The following is an 18234-nucleotide window of genomic DNA, read 5'->3' as shown; positions in this document are numbered from 1 at the left end:
AGAGTAAGTGCTAACGGCTCAATGCATCGATATCAGTTACTTTGATTTTCATTTTTCAGATGCTACTAAAGACTAACTTGGTTTATACCAGAAAATGAATCCGACAGAGCAAATCTGAGAGAGAGAGAGAGAGAGAGAGAGAGGAAACAAACCACAAATAGCTGGTGGATGCGATCATTGGTATCTTTGTAAATGACACGCAGTGCCACACAATAAAATGCTTAGCTCCATAAGCAAATAATACTGCATTTAGAAATTTTGTAGCAGTTTAAGACCATCTAATAGGTTTAAAGCTTGAAGAGGCTGTTCCATTGTCATTTGAGGGCAAGGGGAGTAGACCCAAGTGAAACAATTTAACTTGAAAATTTATGCACTTGGGCACAAGATCTTATCTTAAGAGGACTATAACTTGCCTCTTATCACCACAAGAACTTCTGTTTTTATAACCACAAGATTACAGCAGAACGAAAAATTCTACTGGTAACTAATGCACAATACAAGGTATAGCACAGATAAGAGATACTGATAGTATATATCCCAATGGTCATTTTCTGGCCCTGGGAATCAGAAGCAGCCGTTCTTTCTTTTGCAGTGATACTCCAAACTTTTCATTCATGTCTAGCTCCGCGGGACATTTTCCATGAGGAAGTTCCCAATCAAAGAAATGAACAAGTGAAGCAAGGACTAAGGGAATTTCTTTTGCAGCCATGGACATGCCCGGGCATATTCTCCTTCCAGCACCGAAGGGTGAGAACTCAAAGTCATTCCCTTTGAAGTCCATATCGGAACTCAGAAACCTCTGTGGTTTAAACATCTCTGGTTCTTCCCATATCAAAGGATCCCTCCCGATAGCCCACACGTTAACCAAGATTTGAGCATCTTTAGGAATTGTGTAACTCATTATTTGGCAGGTTTCGATAGCACGATGTGGAAGCAGCAATGGTGTTGGAGGATGCAACCTAAGTGTTTCCTTCACACAGGCTTGGACATAGGACATCTGCAGCAATTGAGATTCTTTCGGGTAATCATTTCCGCTGAGTTCTATCTTGAGCTCGTCATGAACTTTCTTCATTGACTCTGCATTTTTAATCAGTTCTGCCATCGCCCACTCAATTGCTGTGGTACTGGCGTCTGTAGCAGCAGTGAATAACTCCTTCACAGGGTTAGAAGGAAACTTGTGAGTATATGCTACAACTTTCTTGAATATTAAAACTTCAAAAAGAGAAGTGCTAAAGGCTCAATGCATTGATATCAGTTGTGTAACAGCATATATGCACAAAGACTAACATGATTACTTTGACTTTCATTTTTCAGATACTACCGAAAGACTAAATTGGTTTATACCAGAAAATGAATCTAATGAAGCAAATTTGAGAGAGAGAGAGTGAACACACCACAAATAGCTGGTGGATACGATCATTGGTAAAACCATTATCAAGGAGAGTTTGCAAGAAATCTTGTTAGCTAGAAGAACCACTCTCTTTACTATTCCTTCTTTCTTCAAGAATCGGTTCCCACTTGGAACGAATCTTTGTCATTAAATCTATATATTTTTTTCGCAGACCTTGAAGATCCAATTTACCTAAAATTGGATAAAAATCAGATATATTTGGAGCAGAGTTCACTTCCACTATTCCCCTTACTAGACTTTCCATCCCACCATCTTCTTCTGTTTCTTTCTCCAAATTAACCATATCTTTAGATATCAGAACATTACTCAACATGTTCAACATAGTTGCAAAGACTAGCTCTCCAAGATTCACCACTTGACCTTCTTTTGACCTCAAGAATTCTACCAATTCCATCACTTTCTTCTCCCTCAAACAAGCTTGAGACTCCAATACTTTGCCAGAGAAAAGCTCAGTTTTGCATAAAGCCCTTAAGTATCTCCATCCATTGTTACATTCAGTCGTCCAGACTATTGATATCTTGTCAAGATCTGATCTTTTTGACCGAACAACATTTAAAACATGTCTCCCTGAGAGGATTTTATCATGGGTTTTCAGGATTTCTGTAGCAACAGAAGGTGATGATCCAACAACTAGCAATTGAGTTCCAAGCTTGAAGGAGATAAGGGGGCCATAAGTTTTTGCAAAATTTGTCAGAGTTATGCGAGGCATTTTCCCCATATGAAGAATGTTTCCTATGACTGGCCATGGTGTTGGTCCTGGTGGAAGTTGTGATGAGTTGAGAACTTTGAAGATAAAAAAGACTAAGGGTAAGAGGAAATATGGAAGCAGGAAAAAAAATTCAAATGGCTGAGCCATGACCCTGCAAATAAACAAGTTTTTTTTTTTTTTTTAACTTTCAAATATATTTCAGTGTAGAATTTTCTTGTAGATTTATTGAAGTAACCTCATAAACTAGATCCTGTGGTTATAATTCCTTGTCTACTAGTTGGGGAGCAAGTATTCTTGGACTGACTTGTATTATTCACGTGTATTGAAAGTGTGATTCTAGAAGAGGGTGATATAGGGGAAGATATTTAAGTACTCAATTTTTCTCTCTGTTTGTCATGAAGCAGAAATCTCACTAACAACTATGGGGGGTCATTTGGAGAAATTTGTTTTTTATATAGGTGAAAAAATTAATCGGTTCAAAAACCTCTTGTACAATAGATAAGCAATTATTATCTAGGTTTTGAGAAGCTCATGACAGGCTTAAAGCTATTAGACGTTCCGCCTAAAATGCTACTCCACTATTTTAACCTATCCATCTTAAAATCTGCATCTCTGCAAAACTCATTTTGTGCATATTGATTGTTACATTGTCATTGAGCGCAAGGAGAGTAGACCCAAGTGAAACATTTTCACTCGAAAATTTATGCACTTTGGCACAGATCTTTGAGAATTGTTATCAGATGGTCTTAAACTACTTCAAGGCTTAAATGTAATGCAGTATTATTTGCTTCGGAGCTAAGCATTTTATTGTGTGGGACTGCATATCATTTACAAAGACACAGGGGATTCAAAAATACAAATATATAAAATGAAGGCAAAGAAGTTGTGACTGACTAGAGAGACTACTACTTCATTGAAAACAATATTCGGTATCTTCTTGCTACAATGGAATGAATAACAATAACAAATCATTACAACCAAAGAAAGAATACATCGGCGAAATCGACTGAATATACTGAACTAAGAAAGAATACCTAAGCTTGCTTACAAGAAGAATAAAGAATGAATACAAATATGAATTCAAAGGTACAAACAAAATGACCCTATGCATTTTTATCTAAAAGATTTTCTTTTCTTACCAGATTGGCAAATCTATCTGCAATAAAGAATGAAAAAATGAATGACTCTCTACCTACAAAGAATTTGTTAACCTTTCTCCTGTGTACGAAAAGAACAATTGTGTGTCTATCAACTTGGCTGATAATAAGAGGATGAACTTCCAGCAGCATCAAGAGGAGTCCACGCGGAGACCGTGCATAGAGGCTGATCTGACCAACTCAGTGTAAGTGCAGCATTGTCGTTCCCTTGCTTCGTGATCCTGTAATCCTCACATGAGTACATCTTCAGCAGCATTTGACTCTGAAGCATTTCCCTTTCTGTAATCCCCGTGCATCGAAAACCCCCTTGTTCCATCAGCTTCCGCCATTTCCCAAAAAGCTCATGCCTTTCAGTCCTATCTCGTCCTTCACAAGCAATGATATTTCTAATCTCCCGAGCAAACAACTCTTCTATCTTAATCCTGGCAAGGCTATCTAATGGAAGGCTGAAACCAATAGAATCAAAAACAGCAGCATAGTATTTTAGTGAGTTAACAAGTCTTGCTTCCAAACTAAGCTCATTGTGCTCAGCTTCTTGCTCAGCCATCAGAATAATATCGGGATTCGTGCTTCTAATCAGCCCCAAAAAGTCCCTTAGAATCCCGCCAGAACTGTCGTACAAAAGCCTATGCATCTGTAACACACAATTCACTGCAACACTTTCTCCTTCTTTAACATGAAGCATCCATAGCCTCACATCTTCTAACCTGTCAACAACTGGATGGAACTCGAAAGCCAGATTCAACGCCTCAGCAAACTCGGAAAGCCTGTCTCCTGTTTCAACAAGATCCTGTTTTGATTCTCCTATACCGGTAATTCTAACATGACTCGGAGGGTTTGGCCTAGAAGCCAAACTCTGAAACAAACTAGGCCACTGTAAGCCTTGCTTAATGTCGAAATCAATAATGTGAACCCGGTCCTTTCCTTCAAAAGCTCTAAGCAGAATCTCATTTGATGTGAAATGGATGAACCTTGGAATTGGACTAACCTGATTCAACAACCTCAACGCCGTACCGCTATCATCGTCTAATCGATCAAGGTCCCGAGGGGGTATAATGTGAAAGATGTGAGGCCAAAGACGAGCAACACGCAAAGCTAAACCCTCAGTGAAGTAAGCAGTTAGCCGGCTTATTGGTGACCCTCTTGGAGATGCAAGCTGCCCTAGCCTAGCTATCAGTTGATTAACACCAGTGACATTCCTTGAGCCAATTGCTTCAACACAACTCACAAGTAAGCTGAGCAGCTCAGCTGCATCATCCTCCCGACGATTATTGGGCTCATTATGTGCTATTACAACTTCACCCCTCTCATTTGGATTAGGTATCCTAGAAGAACCATTGCCTATTTCATGCTGCTCCCCCGAAGGGTTCTCATTAAGCCTAAGAACCAAACCATGACTGTCTAAAGAAGCACTTGATACCGACGCCTCTTTAGCAGGATCTTGACTTGTTGAGACATTTTTGTCACCAAAATTAGTAATCTGGGTCACTACAGATTCGATCCAAGGATTGTTTGGCACATAACATACACTCTCTTCCTCTCCTGAACAAGAAAAGGATAATGGTGCTTCTTGAGGAACTGATCGTGCCACATTGAAACCGGATTGTAACCAGAAATCACCACCACCCAATTGGCTCAAACTCAAACCATAGCCTTCTTCGGAACAATCACCCGACTTCCTATTTCCCTTTTTCCTCTTATTAGCTCTGCTTATGCAGGTCTCATCATCAATCTGCTCAGCATACCTCTTCAAGCTCCTACCTTTTTCCCAAAGTTCATCGTTGCTTTCTCTCCTAGCTTCGGTCGAAGTTGGCGGTAGACGAATATTGTTCTGCTTGAGAGAGCAACTAGTGTTCTTGGCTTCAATAGGCTTCTCAACAGAAAGGCTGCCAACTGGCCTAATAGATTGGGACCTTGAGCTATCTTTTCTAGCAAAACTACATGGCAAGTCCAATCTTTGTGTGCTCATTGAAGGGAAATTACAAGCTTGAAACTGTGCAGATGCTTCACTCCTTAATCTATGCCTAGGTGACAACAATGTAGAAGAACAACCAGCCAACATTCTTCACCACCCTTACCAATTTTTGTTCTTTCTTTTCAACTCCAACTCACCACCCCTTTTCTTCTCTATGTCTGTCTCTCTTATCTTTCTCTATGTATATATAATTTCACTATGAAATATACAATTTGTTATAATGCTAAATTTCTATAGATGATCCAAGAGAAACAGAACAATGTCTATATGCGAGTGTGTGTGAAGTTCCAAGAAAAACAAAAACTGGAATCCGATGCCAAAAAAACAAAATGTGATATCTGTGTGTCCTATGTGATGATGACCTATAAAATCTCTATATAATATTTCTATATGCAACAAAGAATGGAATCAACAACAAATACACACACCAATGGAAAGAATCAAAGAATTCTCCTATTATCAACAATTTTTAACACCTAAACAAAAAAAATCATCGGATTCCAAAACTCTCAAAATAGAATAAAACTCATTGTCTAGAAATTTGATTCACCAAAGGATTCAAAGAAGAAGAACTCACACCATGAATGAAGAATCTCTGAACACATTTTTTGCAGCATAAAAACTGAAACTTAGAGCACAACAACTTCAAGAATCCCATGCCAATCTCAATCTGAACCAATCAACACACTAAAAATTGAATCTTTTTGCAACCCATTACACCAAACAACATTTCAAACAACCACCACCCCTTATCTTTAACTAAAACTTAACCAAAATAAACACCACCCCACCCCTTAACTTTCCACAAAACCTTCAAACATGCATGAAAACAAACAAACCATCAACTGTCATCATCATCACCATCAAAGAGAAACAGCTGAAGAGAAAAAAGATTATAACTTCCTAAAGCCCCACTACCCAAAAAAGCTAAAACACATATACAACTGTGTTTTTTATATATTGAGGACTGAAACAAACAAACCCTCTTCTAGTTTTTTACTTCTCTAAGGAAACAAATTATGGCTTTGGTAAAGATGATGTTGGAAAAAGGGGAGGTAAGAACCTTGATCTATCACCGTTAGATCAAAATCTAACGGTGGAGATGGGACAAGAAATATGACCGTTGTGAAATTTGTCAGAGGAATATAACCGTTGAGAAGGACTTGAAATTAGTTTTCTATTTGAAGTCACGTACGATGCACGTGCATGTGTCATGATACCCGTTTTTTACTCGACCGTTGCTTTTTTGTTTAACCTTTTTATTACTAGTGAAGTTTCTGGGAGATTACGATTATTAACTGACTAATCAGGAAATTACAGTACACAAGGGACAGACAACAGTGGTAGAAATTAATTTATAGTAGTTTAATTAATTAGATTGCTTTAATGATGGCCATATCAATGAGGACAAAGAAGGGCCAGTTGCAAAAAGATTCGTACCAATGTTGGAGTGATGTTTTGTTTTATATGTTTCATATTATATGTCTATTTTAAGATTTTTGCGCACATATTAGGAAAAGTAGTTACTCCCTCCCTCCATCCATATCCATTGTAATTGTGTTTTTATCCCGTCAATTAAGAAAAATAATAAATAAAAGACATAGTTTATCAAGTTACTTTCATTTAATAAAAAAAATTAGGGGTGAATGAAATTGGTAACAATCGGCTTTATTTGAAAATAAAATTGAGTATTATAAAATTAAATAAATTGTTCAAAAATTGATACCAAATTGGAAAGTCAACAATTCATGTATGTGTTTAAAATTTAGAAATTCTAATCGATTTTTGGTTGTGAAATGGAGACATATTAAAGTTGGGGCTTTCAGTTTTTTTCCTTTGCTTTTTTTTTTTCACAAAATTTTAAGATTAACATTTTACATTTAAAAATAATAAAGCAACTAATTGATAAAATAGCAAAACATTATCTACAAACACAGAGGTGTTATTATTTTAAATTCTAAAATATCTCAATGTAACTTATGAATTTACTATAAAATGAGTATCTTTAAAATAAAGTTTGTCAATTAAAATAAAGTTTAAAATGAGTATTTTGAGTATCTTTAAAATGACTACAATAAAGTTTAATTGTATCAATATAATTAAAAAGAACAAGTAGAAAACACGGCTATATATATAGCCCTTAACCTTTCTGCAAATGTTAATTAAGCACAAATGTTGAAACCCTCTTTTATTTTTATACATAGAAATCTAGAAATGTTGTCCACTAATTGATGTATAAAGACTAAAATACTTAATTTCAAAATAGCCCTTAACGTTTCTGCAAATGGCAATTAAGCACACACGCTGAAACCCTCTTTTATTACAACAACAACAACAACAACATACCCAGTTGGATCCCATAACGTGAGGTCTGGGGAAGGTAAAGTGTACGCAGACCTTACCCCCACCTTGGAAGGTAGGGAGGCTGTTTCCGAAAGACCCTCGGCTGAAACCCTTTTTTATTATATATAAAAAAGATTGATTTCTTCTTCTTAAATACTAATGAAGGGTATAATTGAAACTAACTGACAACTTTAATCTTAAATTCCTAGAGTGATAATAATTTTGGGACAATTTTTTTTTTTTTAGCTAAAATGACTGTTAATTAGGGACGAATGGAGTTGTACCCTTGGTCGTAAGAGAATGTAAGCGTTCGACTACATAGCAAAAACGGAAATGAATAACCTCTAGATTTTTCCTAAAACTTCAAATATTTAAGGTAAATTCAATTTGTCAAAATGATTACTAATATCTTTGATAGAAGCACATTAAGTTACCTTATTGAAGACCATAATAAATAAATAGACATTTTTTTTGTAACACTTTAGATTTTTAGATAAAACGATAATGGAGCAAGCAAATGGGTTTGAGTTAGAGTCTTGCCAAAAAATACTTTTCGTGTGCTTGATTAAAGAAGAAACCCAAACTCACGTATTAATGTAGACGTACCAATATACAAATAAATACATCTTTATAATAATTTAAACTTTTGAACAGTTAAAACATGCAAGCCACAAAATATTGTTGTTACATTGTCGACAACCCTTTGCTGCCGTAGTAGGTAGATTAGTTCTGATCTACTTAATTTCAGTAGAACAGGTGAAATCCAAGAGTTGCGGAGCACGTGGAGCAGGGCAGTAAGCGTCAGAGCATAGTAGCATCAGATTTGATTTGGTCAAATATCTTGCCCAGTTCATTCTGTGACTAGACACATTTACCATATTGGGACCGTTAACCAGGTTTAATACTTATGCAATTAAAGTTATTCGCTTTGCTATAAAATTGATAAATGCTATGGATACACTTAATTGCAAATATACATTTACTACTCCGACAGCTTATAGATAGCTTTTAAGTAGCTTTACAAGCAAATTTCTGAAGCAACTTGCAAGTAGTTTGTGAGCTTACACATCAACTTCTGAAAGTAGCTTACCTAGCAGCTTAACCAGGTTTAATACTTATGCAATTAAAGTTATTCGCTTTGCTATAAAATTGATAAATGCTATGGATACACTTAATTGCAAATATACATTTACTACTCCGACAGCTTATAGATAGCTTTTAAGTAGCTTTACAAGCAAATTTCTGAAGCAACTTGCAAGTAGTTTGTGAGCTTACACATCAACTTCTGAAAGTAGCTTACCTAGCAGCTTCAATCATTCTATAAATACGAAGCCAGTTCAAGTCATTTGTACTGCATATCAAAACAAATCTCTCTCTTTCCCACCCAACATTTTTTGGCTATATCACTTATTGTCGTGTATTTTGTTATTTAATAACAATAAACTGTTTGTTCTTTCAAATGCACGATGAGTAAACGTCCGCCAGTAAAAGCACAGCGTGCTCAAAGCTTAACCTAATATTTAAGTGGTAGAGAAATAAAAGGGACGGACTCATCCTCCACTCAATTTCAAGGTAAGCACCACAAGCTCTAGGAGGTCTCTCGATTATGGAAAAAAGAACCCACCGTAAAGTGCTCCATTAGGAAGGATGACTTATCATTCTCTAGTTTCTCTATTAGAAACATATGGCTTGCTTTATATATGCTCACGTTTCTCTAAAGCCGGTCGATGATGCGCATTATGTTAGCTATGTCACATGACTATTTGGCGAACTTTACAGTAACTTTTTTCAATTTTCAGAAAGCAAATAATTCCACATATAAAGCACCATAAATCGTTGTAATACTCCTCACCATGATCATCATTTGGCGTTTCCCCTCGCAATCAGATAATTTGCAGCGATGCTTACCAACCAAAACAAACCAACCCATGAACACCAATTTCAACCTATGTATAATCTATGTCTTTAGGGGAGCAATTTGAAACTACTTTACAACATGAATAACTTATATCGACTCCAGAAACAGGGCTTCTTGTTTGCTTGTCAACCCCAGGTCATCCAGAGACAGGGTACTTTCTCCATCACTGAAAGCACGCCTAGGATATGGTCTTACCTGCATGTAAGGCATATTGTATTTAGCAGGTATTCAGTATCAATTTTAGCTGTTAGAAAACAAACAAAATGAAACTACTAATTTACGAAATTATGAACAACGAAAGTGCGCACACACTTTCTCTAAACCAACAAAACAAGAACTAAACGACCATTTGAAACGTGCATGAACTTTTTGCAATACACTATTTTGCAAGACACAAATACTGTCAAAGTCAAACTAAGAAACATTTGTTCAAATACATAAACCAAACCCCAACTAATAGGAAACTACCACTCAGTTAAAAAAGAGTTACCAATCTATATGTGCCGGGCTTGATCACTCTGCCAACATCAATGTAATCGAAAAGAGACTGCGAAGCACACATTGATCCAGTTAAATCATCATGAAATCATACCATAGAAACTGCAGAAATCATGTTCCCCAAACACCAATATACCTGTAATCTATCAGATTTGAGAAAGCGCCGTCCTCTGCGGCTTCCATCCGGCATACGCACAACAAGATTCACAGCATTCTCGTTATCTGCTGTTGGCTCCTGAGGAAGAGAAGCCTCTTTTGCTGCTAATTGTCTCTCCATTTCCTGATCAATAACTGAGTCTGAGATTCTAAAGCCAGCAGATTATCTATACTTGACCTACTACAGAGATAAGATAAGGGTTTCACCAGTTCCTTCGATTTCAATATAGATAACAATCACAGAGAAGGAAAAATTAAACTTTTATCACCTAAAGGATAAAGCCGCATTTGTGCATGCATACGCACATACACCATACGACACAGACAAGCAGAAAGAGAGGCTGGGAGTATATCACCCACCCAACTAAAATAAAAATCTTGTTGAAGAACATTAATGAAGTACAATCAGATTGTGGAAAGGAGATTGGATGACAAAAAATCTACAGTACCAACAAAGTTCATAAGTAAAAAAAGTACTCGGGTTCTATGTTCCCGCTTTTTGTTAGGCCAGAGATGTGGTACTTTATACCTTTTCCTCCTCTGCTTTCCTTCGTGATTCCTCCTCCTCCTGCCTCTTTTCTTCAAGTTCAGCTTCAGCTTCTTGCTTGGCCTTCAATTCCTTTTCTCTATCAGCTTGCAATGCAGCATGATATTCATCATCCTACGTTCAAATATTTTTAGAAGCAGGATCAGGTGAAAAATAGCCTATTTAATTGCAGCTGGGGCTTAAAATGCTACCTGCTGTTCTCGAAGTAAACGCTCAGCCACAAGAGAGGGAGATGGGGGAAGAGGCGTGCGCCATTGATAGGGACCCATAGGTCCATCAGCACCATTCTGCATAGGCTGACGAGGTGCATAAGGCAAACGATATCCAGTACCCTCAGGTATTCCACCAAATATTGCAGCCTCAAGCATTACAGCTTCATCATGTTCCAGGGATGACATACCACCCCACTTCAAAGAAAGAATATGGAAGTAACAGGGTAAGCATATGCATAGTCCAAAACCAAGATGAGTACGTATGATGACATCCACCACTAAAACAGGGAGCATATACCTCATCAGACTGGAAGTCAGCAGCACCGTTTCTCGGGGAGTGATTAAGATTATCATGCGGTCGAGGACTTGATAATGGGCTAACAACACGTTCTTCGATATCTTGGGCTGTTTCAGAACCTGAAGACATAGGTTTTCTTCTGCGCCAAACCAGTGGTTCCTCTTCTAAATCTTCAGCTTCATCTTGGACGGATGAACTTCCCACCTCTGATCTAAATTGCCTGCAGAGACTAGTTAGATAATCCAAAAATGCAGAAACATGTTGTCTTTACTCTCACAAGTACATACACATGGAGGGTAGCTGTAGTTGAAGCAGGGATGTCCTGCTTGCAAGCGCAAACGGATAAACGACGTGTAAAAGAAGAAAAATAGAGCAATTAACCTTTATAAATCAACATTCCAGACAATAACAAGTACCTTCCATTAGAGAATGTAGTTTTTCCAAGCTCATTCTCCTCAGCTGGCTTATAACCTTCTGATTCTGGTATAGCTTTGCTAGAATCAGGCATAGCTTTCTCCTGCTCAGCATTCTAAATTTCATCCATGTTAGCATGAGAAATACCCACTAAAAGGACAAAAAAAAAAGTATAGCAATAGTAAAATGAACCTTTAAAGACAAAGACACCGCATCTGCAAGTTGAGCATCCTCTAGATGAGACTGCCTTGGTTGAGGCCTTGGATTATTACTTAGATCCTGTGGCATGACAAACGGAATATCAATGACTGAAAGTGGAAGAATCTCTAAGGACGTCACAACTAGCAATATCACTACATACATTGCTGACGTCAAGTTGTCGGGTCGACATTTCAGCATCGCGTTTGGAAGCTTCAATCGCAGCACGGACCATTTCCTCTTCAATATCATTGGCATAGTCCGGCAAGACATCATCACCAGGAGCACTTGGTTCTGAAAACACTGCTGTAGAGTCTCCGTCAATGATATCATCATTTGTTCTATCACGCCTGACAGCATGTGTTGGCAGAGGACCTGGAACTACTTCGTCCTCATCGTCATCAATTATAACAGTCCCACGAGTTTCTGGGCCAAGGATCTGGTCAGTCTCTGTAATGTCCTCAATAACAGGAGCATTTCTAGAATGACCAGATTGTCCATCCCCATCCTTCACCTCAATAGGGATCTCTCTTGCTTGTCTTGGATGTGAGACAAATGGAGCCCGGCTTGTAAAATCAGTGTCAAACACACTTCTGGTGAAACTAGGATCAAGAAGGGAGAAAGCATTTGGAATCCTAGAAGAGGAAAGAACTGAAAAGGGAGGTCTGCGAAATTCCTCTGTAATTGGATCATCTATTTCCATATCATCCTCATGTGGAGCAGCAGCAACAGGTGCTGCATGCACTCTGCATAATTAGAAACAACAAATCAGCAACTGACAGTAAGCAAGATCATTTTAGCAGCCGCCAGAAAAAAAGAAAAAAAGAAGAAGAAGAAGCAGAAATAACAGTTTACCAGAAAATCTCAATGTGGGGGATGTATTAATGAGACCCAGGGCGTGTATTACTAACCTGTTGCTGTCTCCCTGATTGAAATGTGCATTCACAGCTTCGTTCAGATTCCCACCATGCTCCTACGAACACAGCATATAAGAGAATAATAAAGCTATTTCATTCAAAGAGCAAAAGAACGGATTTATGGAGCTCCTATGTCAAATGTTACGATTTAAGTCAAGCATCGAGCAATGACAATGGCTGAATTTTTTCAAAATATGTCCTAAAGATGCAAAAGACGCTAAAGTAACATCTCCAACCTTATATCAATCAAGAGAATGTCTAGTCACTTCTATGTTATGCTAATAGAGTACCAAGCTCCAAGAAGATAAACCACACTTGATTAAAGAAAAGCACTTGACCAAAAACTACTGTCTCATAAATTCTATTTAAGCTTCTATTACAAGACTCTACGCTTTCTTTCTTACAGGCGGTGGGGAGTGATTAAGCAAATGATGGGTCATGTATTGGAAGGATAATATGGTACTTTAGTAATTCAACATCAATTGTGGGGGAAAAAAATGAAAATTAACGCGGCCAATTCCTTACAGTAGAGACTATATCTATCGAGTAAGGCAAAGGGAGGTGGAAACCAAGAGCCTATGAGCATTAAGTTCATTTATATATGCAACTTTTTTCTCAAAAATATATAGAGAAGCCAAAAAGACATGACGGCAGATTTTCCTGAAATTCTATCATTTTCTTGACTCCAATTTGACATCATATGCATGCTTTGACCAGATCACTCTCCATACCTCTCCCTCTTATACCAGTAAAACAGGACGAAAAAAGGAACATTCGATGGAGCACTCATGCATCATAACCAGGCATGCCCTTTTTTTTTTTTTTTTTTTTTATTATGGAATATCACCTACCTATTATCTGTATAAAATAGTCAGATATTCTTCTCAAAGTTAATGCTTTGGGATTCCAAGAATTCTTTCCTTATGATGAATATCAGAATGCCTTTTTGTAAGGCGCAAACCATCAAATTCAAAGCACTCCATAAATACACATATTAGCTAGTATTTAAACAAAGTGCATTTAGATACCTAGGCTCCTTGTTTCAAGAAAATGGAATGATAGATGAAGATGTTACTCATAGGATTAAAATTGGATGGTTGAAGTGGATAAGTGCTACCGGCGATGCCTACCAAAGCGAAAGGTAAGTTCTGTAGAACAACAGCTATAAGAACGGCAATGTTAATATGGTAGTGAATGTTGGGCTGCTAAAGTCCAACATATCCATAAGATGAGTGTTGCAGAGAAATGCGTCATACCAAATTAGATAGGATTAGAGATGGCAAAATTCGCCAGAAGGTGCAAGTAGCACGATAAACGCGAGAAGGTCGCTTGCGATGGTTTGGACATGTACTGCCTCAACCAACAAAATGCACCGGCATGTAGGCGTGAAACTATGGTAAGTGAAGGTGTTAAAAGGGGAGGGGTAAACCTAATCGAAAGACCTACAAATCCTTGGTAATAGTGCAAACTTGATTAAAGATAAGGCACAATTGTACCCGTGGTGCACTTGCGGGAAACTCCTTGCCGAGGGCCTGTGCACCCCCGGGATTAGTCGGGGCTCAAAGAGCCTCGGACACCCGGTGCTTAATCAAAAAAAGATAAGGCACAATTGTTGTTTTTGCTGTTGTTGTTGTTGATGATGATGAGGATATGAAATGAGCTTAAATGAAGAAGGACTAATATAGCCAACTCCAAGTTGTTTGGGACTGAGGCGTAATTGTTATTGATGTTGTTGCATTCAACTTCTGGTGCTAACCATCATGTGGGTCTTGTGGAAAAAGAGAAATAAGAGAATTGAGGGATTAGATCATTAGGAATGATTTTGTAGAATAACCTCCTTTTTCCACAGATAAGATAAATAATTTTATTGAAGTGTCTGGGACTAAAAACCTATAAGATACGGTTTCTATGGATATCAGCCAATCTCTTATACAAAGAGGAATCTCATGGGTGCATAAAAAAGAAATAAGGGATAAAAGGACTGTCAAAATCAATCTCTACCCCTTCAAAAGCTCTCCTGCTTCTCTCTCCTAACAACCAATACATGTGCTAATGGAGAAACCCTCCATGCTCAGCATCTCCTCCTCCTCTTCATGGTCCCAGCTAAACAACATTTCTTTCGTGGCAATACGGCATCACCCAATATAAACCAAACCATCCTAGAATTTCAGCCATAAGCAAGAAGCTAACTGAAAATGTACAAGAAAGTCATCCATGCCTTCACCCGAGCCCTTACACATATAACATATGGAATAGACTCTTATTCATAGTTTCCGGTGTATTCTTGTTGTTCCTACTTGTAGGAAAGTTGGGTGACATTTGTAGAGAACAATATAATCGTGTAGGTTCTCTAGTCTTTAAAATACGGTCCTGTGTAATTGAGTTTTCCCACATTAAAAAAATTATTTACCTTAGAAAAAAATATCCGGCTGCACAAAACTCTATTACACTACAATAGATGAAATAGCTCCAATTCAGAAAAGATAAAGCAGCAAAATTGAACAGCACAACCAAATAGGGACTATCCAAAACAATTTTCCTCATTAGACTTGCAGCAACAAGCCTCACAATCAGCACACATGCGTTACCACAACTTTGTCGAGTTAATATCCAATTCATCCAAATAAACATCATTGTACGAACAGCAAAAATGACTCATACAATTTGTTTGGCACTCTTAGCTTGTAGAGAGACAGTTTGACAAACTTTTGGAGCTTAATTGGAGTTGATTTACTAAGATCCTTATAACTAGAATTAGATACTCATAAATTACACAAACACTACTAAAAATGATAACTCTCCACATATAAAAATCGTGAAAGAATACAACTCAAAATTTAGATCGAATTCACTGAGTTTGCATCTTGGAGAAAAAAAGCGCCAAACGTTTTGAGATTGCGAAAAGTGGCTGATTACAGAAAACAAATATAAAGTCTAACCAATAAAACACTAGATGAAGCTAATATCATTAGCTGTAAACAATCAGAAAGCCTCCGATTAGCAACTGCAATAATCAGAACTTAAAAAAGAAATCATTTTAGTTTTTTCTTAATTCATTCTCTTAAAATTAAGGCTTAGATATCCGAAAACTACACAAAAATACCTCAATTTACTATTCTCCTAATACCAAAATAGTGAAAGAGATACGTTCCAAAATGTTGATCAAAGTTCAATTAGTTTGAATCACGGGAAACAAAAGCACCAACATTTACGAATAGATAAAGAAGCTGATTTCAATTTTTGCATTAGCTGAAGTAGCTGATTAAAATTAAGTAAACAACAATTAATCCTAAGCATTAACGTAACTACACTAAGTGAAAATCAGGAAATCAAGCAATCACAGTAATCAGAAATTAAATTCCAAATATATATATACTATTAACAATCAATCAAATTAAACACCAGATGATTACAGCAGAAGAAAAATCAATAATTACAACCAATAAAATACTACACTAAGCCAAAATACACCTGCGGTAAAAAAAAAAAAAAAAAATTGCAAGCAATAAAATACTACACAAAGTGAAATACACCTACGGTAACAATGTAAATCACAAGTGGAAAAAACAAATCAATTCCAACATAAATACTACACTAAGCGAAAATTCACCTACGGTAACAATCGCAGTAATCAGAAGTGAAAAAAAAATCAATAATTGCAACCAATAAAATACTAGACTAAGCGAAAATTTACCTACGGTAACAATCGCAGTAAAAAAAAAAATCAATTGCAAGCAATAATATGCTACACTAAGCTTTCATTCACCTACGGTAACAATCGCAGTAAATCAGAGGTAAAAAAAAAAAGATTTACCTCGAGTTTCTGAATAGCGATAGCTTCAGAAACACCAGTAATGTTCATAAATGTTTCGATTTCTGCTTGATTAGGTCTCACCATTTTTCTATAAAAAAATCCCTAAATTTTGCGATCTTTTTGTAAACAAATGAAGGAAACGTGAGAGAGTGAAATGGATATAGAGAGATAGATATTTTGGGGAAACTGAAAGAGAGCAGAAAGGAATATATATTGAAGAGGGGCTTGAGTAGATATTAGGGTGGAATTTGAGGGGTTTCTGGGTAAATAAACTGAAATAGCTGGACCCTTCTATAGTGTTCTTTAACTTCCACGCATTTATAAGGCCTTGACTGTAAAATGTGCATATCTTGGAGCATAAGTCGATTTGGGGACTTAATGTGTCATTTGGCATAAATGTGGGACCAAAAAGCTTAAAGCGAGGAGATAAAGTAATCTTTGCTCCCAATCGAAGGGATCCATATTTTAAATTTGAAATAAGTATTATAAAATACCACAATTATTGTTGATATTAAAGTATATATTTATTATTTAGTATTTTAAATTTTATATATAGTATGAATATAATATTTTGTTCGATGTGACTTGTAATCTAGTGATACCGATAAAAATTATTAGCCCAAATTCAATTCTCACTATCTCCTTTCTTGATAGCCTATTGTGAAAGATTGAAAAGAGATATGAGATGTGATTTCTTTGTAATTTCCTTCTCCCCATCCCCTAAGACGTAAGAATAAAAGTTAGGTAAGCTTTAGTTTTATAACCCTTTTTTTGGTCTATTCAATTTTCTAACTTGACTTTCTATTGGTAATACCCAGCATTATAACTCGAATGATTTGTGCTTTCAATGATATATTATTAAAATATGGATTATAATGTCTAAGTCATGACGTTTTTAATATAAAATGATTTCTAATAGCTATATGTATACGGTATATCTTATTTCTATGTAACAAAATGAGATTCGGAACTATTAACCATCATTCCATGTAAAAATTTTGGAGAAAAATCCAAACATGCTTTCGGCGAATCAATTTAAGCATAAATGAAATTTCACATGCTTTGGTATGGTGGTTTATAACAGAGAAAAATCAAACAAAAATGCGCAAAGGCGTATCAATGTAGAAGAGTGTTTCAATCCACTCTCTAATGATGTTTGGTTTATAAATTCTTCTTCCACACTTTTCAACCCAAACACCAAGATGGTTTGAGGTTTTCTCAAATGGAAAACTTCATGCCAGGGCCGCATAAATCTTGCAGTAGGCCCAATTCATTATTCCCAGCCCATCGATTTTCAATGACCACATATCTTGGTAGGAATTGCAATAGGTAGCCAAGTTTTACCGTACTACAACAACAATAACATATTCAGTGTAATTTTATAAGTGGAATCTGTAGAGAGGATGTTGTCGATAGACCTTCAGCTCAAGTAAAACATAAAAAATAAAAAAAATCAAATATGGAAAAGAAAATACAATAGCCAAGTTTCATCATACCATTTCAGGTATATTCGAAAAAATTTAATTATTTAATTGGCAAGCTTCAGACAACGGACTATCTAGCCTAAGCCCTTTTCCCCTTCTCCGTGCAGTACTTTTTTTGTCTAAAAAAAGAGTGAACATTCAAAGGCAAAAGTATATCGCAAAGTACTTTAATTTTCTAATTTT

At 36.7% G+C, this 18234-nt stretch overlaps 3 protein-coding genes across 6 annotated transcripts; all 3 read right to left on the bottom strand.

Annotated features, from left to right (window-relative positions):
• Nucleotides 1–282: 282 nt before the first annotated feature.
• Nucleotides 283–2611, bottom strand: LOC132634964 (probable (S)-N-methylcoclaurine 3'-hydroxylase isozyme 2). Its single transcript, XM_060351159.1, has 2 exons — nucleotides 1395–2611; nucleotides 283–1153 (listed from the first exon to the last, which is right to left on the bottom strand). The coding sequence occupies exon 1, from the start codon at nucleotides 2265–2267 to the stop codon at nucleotides 1461–1463; it is 807 nt and encodes a 268-aa protein (XP_060207142.1). The 5' UTR covers nucleotides 2268–2611; the 3' UTR covers nucleotides 283–1153; nucleotides 1395–1460.
• Nucleotides 2612–3003: 392 nt separating this feature from the next.
• On the bottom strand, nucleotides 3004–6392 carry LOC132634962 (scarecrow-like protein 28). The gene has a single exon (XM_060351156.1). The coding sequence runs from the start codon at nucleotides 5337–5339 to the stop codon at nucleotides 3369–3371; it is 1971 nt and encodes a 656-aa protein (XP_060207139.1). The 5' UTR covers nucleotides 5340–6392; the 3' UTR covers nucleotides 3004–3368.
• A 2975-nt stretch (nucleotides 6393–9367) lies between these two features.
• Nucleotides 9368–16765, bottom strand: LOC132634960 (plant UBX domain-containing protein 8). Of its 4 annotated transcripts, none has more exons than XM_060351152.1 (11): nucleotides 16568–16761; nucleotides 12748–12809; nucleotides 12000–12582; nucleotides 11831–11917; nucleotides 11641–11741; nucleotides 11225–11444; nucleotides 10906–11121; nucleotides 10697–10828; nucleotides 10148–10291; nucleotides 10004–10060; nucleotides 9368–9708 (listed from the first exon to the last, which is right to left on the bottom strand). In XM_060351152.1, the coding sequence occupies exons 1-11, from the start codon at nucleotides 16649–16651 to the stop codon at nucleotides 9601–9603; spliced, it is 1794 nt and encodes a 597-aa protein (XP_060207135.1). In that variant the 5' UTR covers nucleotides 16652–16761; the 3' UTR covers nucleotides 9368–9600. The 4 variants fall into 4 exon arrangements, with proteins under 4 accessions (XP_060207135.1, XP_060207134.1, XP_060207137.1 ...); XM_060351151.1 differs by having other exon boundaries at nucleotides 11641–11753; nucleotides 16568–16760; XM_060351154.1 differs by lacking the exons at nucleotides 9368–9708; nucleotides 10004–10060 and having other exon boundaries at nucleotides 10215–10348; nucleotides 11641–11753; nucleotides 16568–16765.
• Nucleotides 16766–18234: the final 1469 nt, after the last annotated feature.

Source organism: Lycium barbarum, chromosome 4 (assembly GCF_019175385.1).
Source record: "Lycium barbarum isolate Lr01 chromosome 4, ASM1917538v2, whole genome shotgun sequence".
NCBI lineage: Eukaryota > Viridiplantae > Streptophyta > Magnoliopsida > Solanales > Solanaceae > Lycium > Lycium barbarum.
Note: the sequence above shows the minus strand (reverse complement) of the source record. Positions and strands in the feature narration are given on the sequence as shown.

What these genes read in the sequence shown, in the direction of transcription:
- LOC132634964 (XM_060351159.1), bottom strand. Translation starts at nt 2,267, where the DNA reads ATGGCTCAGCCATTTGAATTTTTTTTCCTGCTTCCATATTTCCTCTTA.
- LOC132634962 (XM_060351156.1), bottom strand. Translation starts at nt 5,339, where the DNA reads ATGTTGGCTGGTTGTTCTTCTACATTGTTGTCACCTAGGCATAGATTA.
- LOC132634960 (XM_060351151.1), bottom strand. Translation starts at nt 16,651, where the DNA reads ATGGTGAGACCTAATCAAGCAGAAATCGAAACATTTATGAACATTACT. An exon ending in GACAACTTGACGTCAGCAAT is followed by an intron (nt 11,918 to 11,999) that starts GTATGTAGTGAT and finishes GTCATGCCACAG; the next exon opens with GATCTAAGTAATAATCCAAG. An exon ending in TCAAATCTGATAGATTACAG is followed by an intron (nt 10,061 to 10,147) that starts GTATATTGGTGT and finishes TGTGCTTCGCAG; the next exon opens with TCTCTTTTCGATTACATTGA.